Source organism: Rhea americana, unplaced genomic scaffold (genome assembly GCF_003343005.1).
Source record: "Rhea americana isolate MKP2758 unplaced genomic scaffold, rheAme1 scaffold_74, whole genome shotgun sequence".
Lineage (NCBI taxonomy): Eukaryota > Metazoa > Chordata > Aves > Rheiformes > Rheidae > Rhea > Rhea americana.
The window spans coordinates 1998622-2004621 of NW_028186912.1; the positions used below are offsets into that span (position 1 = coordinate 1998622).

At 40.4% G+C, this 6000-nt stretch overlaps 1 protein-coding gene across 4 annotated transcripts in view; it reads left to right on the forward strand.

Moving 5' to 3' along the window:
* Nucleotides 1–6000, forward strand: part of ENC1 (ectodermal-neural cortex 1) — a 53809-nt gene that overhangs the window by 3752 nt on the left and 44057 nt on the right. For 3 of the 4 annotated variants that reach the window (XM_085322090.1, XM_085322087.1, XM_085322089.1), the window contains exon 2: nucleotides 1351–3165. In XM_085322090.1, coding sequence (XP_085178216.1) covers nucleotides 1363–3132 — 1770 coding nt within the window. In that variant the 5' untranslated portion in view covers nucleotides 1351–1362 and the 3' untranslated portion in view covers nucleotides 3133–3165. Of the gene's footprint in view, nucleotides 1–1350; nucleotides 3166–4935; nucleotides 5184–6000 lie in introns of all 4 variants that reach the window. The other variant, XR_014897885.1, reaches the window with a different exon arrangement.

A 6000-nucleotide genomic window follows, 5' to 3' on the forward strand; every position in this document is an offset into this window, starting at 1 on the left:
GCTTAAATATGCTCAAGAGTATGAAAATGCTTGACTCTGTGAGAGAGGAAAATATATCTGCATTAAAAACCTGCACAAGTGGCCCTAGGTCATGTGCTAACTTTGAGAATCAGGAGCTTCCCAAATAGGCTCTTACCTTGTTCCTTATTTGAAGGTGCTGTAGAAGGGACTCTGGGCAAGAGAATATCATAGTAATTAGGGAAGCTTGGATCTTTCTTTTCTCAGAGTCCCCTCTGCATTTTGGGGAGAGATCACAGCGGTGGTCACAGCCATAGGTTGCACTAGCTCTGTATGCTTCATCTGATCTTACTTGCACTGAGGCTTTTTGGCCATTAGCTTTATGTGGTTGCCAGTATTCCTCCCTATCCAAGTGCTTCATGCTGTCTTGGCTTGACTCTTAATTATCCCTGAAAATTTTCTCCTGTAATGGTACATGGATCTGCCTATCATGGCAGCAAATGGTAACATTCATCTCCAAAAAGAGGCTGAGCAGGATTGTGTTTTGAGAGGAATAGGGCAGCAGTGCAGCAGGTCTTGTGTTTTATTTCTCCAAAGCCCCAAAGTAACCAGTAGCTGCTCATAGCTTGCACTCTTGAGTCCTGATCCGTAAGGTGGCTTGAAAATAGTAATGCTTTGGTGACTTCAGCTAATACTCAAAACATATCTTCCTGCTGACTCTGTCTGTGTATATTCTGTATCGCTTTATAACAGGCAGCTGCTGCCAAAGATCAATTTATAATCTCTACAATTTAGCTACAGAATTTTTTAAAAAGCTGGCAACTGAAATTATGATGCTTGTTAAGTTTTCATTTTAAGGTTCCCTTTTTCATTCTCTGGTGTTGCATATGGAATCATTATACCAAAGAGAAGCTTCCTAATGGGATTAGTAGGTTTTTGTTCCCCATGCAGCTTTTGACATTCCTTAGGTATTCTGTCTGGTAGCTCTTCCTGCTATGATTCAGTACAGGAGAATGTTTCAAGCATATGCATGTGTACATATGTAATGAATCAGCTGGACTAGATTGGGGAAGGGTGAGAAAATCATTTCTGGTTCTTTTCTTTTCTCCTCCAACTTACTTGCTTACTATACTGTTATGAAAGTTGGAGATCAGGTTTCCCAAGATAAACCTGCTCTTGGGCAACAAATTTAGACTATGCCACTTACGAGAGTCATCTTACAAAAAATAAACACATGCCAAGGGTAGATGCAATTCTTTGTCCACTCATCTTTTAAGTTAAGGCTTTTTTATTTTCTTCTTCCAATGACTAACAGCTATGTTCATTATGACTTTTAGAGAACAAAATGTATAACTGTCTCATTAATCTTATTTTTTTTTTCTTTGTTTATAGGTGTGGAAGAAAATGTCAGTCAGCATGCATGAGAATCGCAAATCTAGGGCTAGTACTGGCTCTATAAACATATATTTATTCCATAAATCATCCTATGCTGATAGTGTCCTTACTCACCTGAACCTTCTGCGTCAACAGCGTCTTTTTACAGATGTGCTTCTTCATGCTGGGAACAGGTCATTCCCCTGCCACAGAGCTGTTCTGGCTGCTTGCAGCCGCTATTTTGAAGCAATGTTCAGTGGAGGATTGAAAGAGAGCCAGGACAGTGAAGTCAACTTCCATAATTCCATTCACCCAGAAGTCTTGGAGCTTCTTCTTGACTATGCATATTCTTCCAGGGTTATAATCAATGAGGAGAATGCAGAGTCGCTGCTGGAGGCTGGCGACATGCTAGAGTTCCAAGACATTCGGGATGCTTGTGCAGAATTTCTAGAGAAAAACCTTCATCCTACTAACTGTCTCGGCATGCTGCTGCTGTCAGATGCTCACCAGTGCACCAAGCTTTATGAACTCTCTTGGAGGATGTGCCTTAGCAACTTCCAGAGCATCAGTAAAAGTGAAGACTTCCTCCAGCTGCCGAAAGACATGGTAGTGCAGCTTCTTTCCAGTGAAGAATTAGAAACTGAAGATGAAAGGCTGGTATATGAGTCAGCTATCAACTGGGTCAACTATGACCTGAGTAAGCGTCACTGTTATCTGCCTGAGCTATTGCAGACAGTCAGACTGGCTCTCTTGCCRGCCATATACCTTATGGAGAATGTAGCAATGGAAGAACTTATCACCAAACAAAGGAAAAGCAAAGAAATTGTAGAAGAATCCATAAGATGCAAGTTAAAGATCTTACAGAATGATGGAGTTGTCACTAGTTTGTGTGCCAGACCCCGTAAAACTGGCCATTCGCTCTTTCTTTTAGGTGGCCAAACCTTTATGTGTGACAAGCTATATTTGGTGGACCAAAAGGCAAAGGAAATCATTCCAAAGGCTGACATTCCAAGTCCACGGAAAGAGTTCAGCGCTTGTGCCATAGGCTGCAAAGTGTATATCACGGGAGGACGTGGATCAGAAAATGGAGTCTCCAAAGATGTATGGGTGTATGACACTCTTCATGAGGAGTGGTCAAAGGCTGCTCCCATGCTGGTAGCTAGATTTGGGCACGGCTCTGCTGAACTCAAGCACTGTTTGTATGTAGTAGGAGGACACACTGCAGCAACTGGCTGCCTTCCTGCTTCCCCTTCAGTATCCTTAAAGCAAGTAGAACAATATGACCCTGTGACCAATAAATGGACCATGGTTGCTCCACTCCGAGAGGGAGTAAGCAATGCAGCAGTAGTCAGTGCAAAGCTTAAGCTGTTTGCTTTTGGGGGTACCAGCGTTAGCCATGACAAGCTGCCCAAAGTTCAATGTTATGATCAGTGTGAAAACAGATGGACAGTACCAGCTACCTGCCCCCAGCCGTGGCGCTACACAGCTGCAGCTGTTCTGGGTAACCAGATTTTTATTATGGGTGGAGATACTGAATTCTCTGCATGCTCTGCTTATAAATTCAACAGTGAGACATACCAGTGGACTAAGGTGGGAGATGTGACAGCTAAGCGAATGAGCTGCCATGCAGTGGCATCTGGAAACAAATTGTATGTTGTTGGAGGCTACTTTGGCATTCAGAGATGCAAAACATTAGACTGTTATGATCCCACRTTAGATGTGTGGAACAGCATAACAACTGTGCCCTATTCATTAATTCCGACGGCATTTGTCAGCACATGGAAGCACCTCCCCTCATAATAGTGTGTGTATATTGCAATTACGAATTATCAGGTAAGAACAGCATTTTTGAATTCCACTGTAATAATGCTTTTCACGATGCTTTCCAGCAGCATTTCTCAGAGAGGGTAAGTATATTCAATTCAGTTTTATAGGTGGAACAACTGAGGCACATATATTCAAGGATTGTTGCAAGTCAGATATCAAATCTATGGCAGTACCAGAAGCTGAAGCTAGTTTGCCACACTGCCTGCGTGCTCTCATTATAGGCCCTTTTACTACATGATTTGGATGTTGAAAGTGTTCTTTTTTGCTAAGCCCTTGTGGGGGCCTACTTATGGGGAAATATAGTTAGACTACAGGAAACTGAATCCTGATCTGCATTTAAATACTATGTGTGTCCTAAACAAGGATTGGTGCTGTTTTCCTGATTATGCAGGATATGTCACGCTGTATATGCAATATCAGTGCCCAGAATTGATATTGTAAATTCCAGCTTGAAGCCTGTTAGTGAATTCACTTCGATTTCTAGGTAGACAGCCTTAGGGGAAGTTGCTGTCTTCCATCATGAAAGGTGTTTGCAAGCACCTCAGGCATCATTTCCCATCTCACCCAGACTGCAAGGGTTACACCTGCCTTGACTAAGGTTGAATTTGGCCCACTAACATGCTTCAAAATAGTTATGGTCATATGTGTCAGACTAGATATAGCATCAGGAAGACATACAATTAATATTGCTGGCTGWCGTAATTACCCGGTCTGTAGCACGCACTGTTCCAAAACAATTTAATTATATATAATAGGCCAAGCTCTCACTAGATGCAAATTGAGCATTGTATCTCCTCATAAGCAAGACTGAATTTGGCCTTGCTTGTTTTGTTGTTGTGCATTCCTGATTTTTTAGGAGTAGAGGAAAAAAGGTTAATGAAGAAGCACTAAAAAAGCTGAGCATCTACAAGTATTGTCAATATTTTTCAAATCTGTTTTGTCATGCTAGACTACTAACCATTATTTTAGCTCTTTCTATTTTTTCATAATTTTTCATCTTTTCCAGAATTACATCACTTAAAATAAGTCATTAACATTTTCCGGAGCTATTAATCTAGTTACTCTGCAACAAATCTGGCAGACTTCCTTCAGTGTTGTATTCTTCCCCCACCCCAATCCACTTGAAACTTCAGTACAGAATCATAGTTACAGTTAGCCAACCAAATGAATGTAGTGGCATGCTTAATCCTAAATCTTATACCCTGCAAGTGGTAACTTCTTTTTGAATTTGAACAATGTGTAATGTAACCATGAATCCAGGCAGGTTAAAAGGAACAAGACAGATAAATGCAGTTGAAGTAATTAAATGAGCTCTGCATTTGCATCTAAGCTATCTAGAAATTCAGACTGATGTAGCTTCTCTGGAAGAACTAAGAGCAACTTATGTTTAAAGACTCCTTAGGCTCGTCTTTTGGGGACAGATCATATTTATTCTGGGTATCTTTAGCAGCTGGAGACATATGCTAACTCTTGCAGTAAAAATATGAAACCAAATGTATTTGAAGCAGTATAGATATAAGTATATACCTAGAGATATAGTAGTAGTTGTGAAATTACTCTCTGTGGTTAACGAAGGATTCATCTAGTAATCTGCCTTTCAGCTGATCAGGAGTTTTGATTCAGTAAGGAATACAAAATTAGGCCCATGTGCAGTAATTGATCAGAGTAGAAAGCTAACGTGAAATTGGGCTGTCTTGTGCCTTTAGCTTTCTCTTTGAGTTGAATAACCATGTGAGACATTACTCTCTCTTTTTCTTTTTGTTTTGTTTTTCCCAGATTTACTCTTATGAAAGCAGGGCTGTGGATTCCATACAACCTTAAGCCCTTGAGACTTACCATATCCGGAGTGCTGGGGAGTAATCACATCTCCCTGATAGAGAGCAAATAGAAGCCTTGATTTCTTTGAGATGACTTCCTCACTAGCTGGGAACGACATCTTTAAATCTTCAGTCAATTTCTATTATTACTCACTTTCAGCAGTTCTCAGTGTTATCAGAACAGTAGTATTGAATGCTCAGACTCAGGTCTGTGCCAAGAAAAACATTGACTTATTCTTCTGAGACTGGCTTAATTGTTCTAGGGTTTACAGTACATGAGACTGTTTTATTTTGAAAAATAGTCCTCAGAGTATAACAGTGCAAAAAACTTTCATTTGCTTTGCGGTATCTCGTTAAACATCATTATTTTAGCTTCATTAACACTCTAGATAACTGGATGAAAGCAACCGTAAACTGAAGTCTCTCCAGTGCTGTGTGCTCATCCAGAAAGTAGGATGTTTTTTTTTCTATGACTCCTGCTGCTTTGTCAGTGGGTGGGAGGGACAAAAAGGAAATTACTTCTGATTACCGTCTGTTTTCATGGCGTTGTGTGGCCCCAGTCTGACAGCTTTTAGGAAGACTTTAGTCTGCTTTGTCATTTTCCTTAAACTTGGGGCTTTTGAGTAGATTGAGGATTTTTTTTTTCTTCCTCCTTGGAACTGTTTATAACTTTTTTTTTTTCAAGCTCATCCAGTGACAGGAAACATTGTTTTGGCTTCAGTGTTGATATGTACATTTTAGTGGGGAAAAATGATGTGCTACCCTGAAGAATGTCTAGAAAAGACTAATCAACACTAAGTACAGAAAACTTTTTTCGAAGTAATGAAGATGGTCTGTTTTCAAACCCACAATTGCAGAGACTTGATACTTTAGACTGTTACGTAGGCTGCTGTGTTTCCTGTGAATGTTCCCTGTTGTTCTTAGACATCACAGCTTGAAAGATATGTGGTATGTTGAAATGAACTGTGAATTCATTGTAACTCTTCTGCATTGTAATAGTGTGGGATTTGTGCCCCTTCTCCCC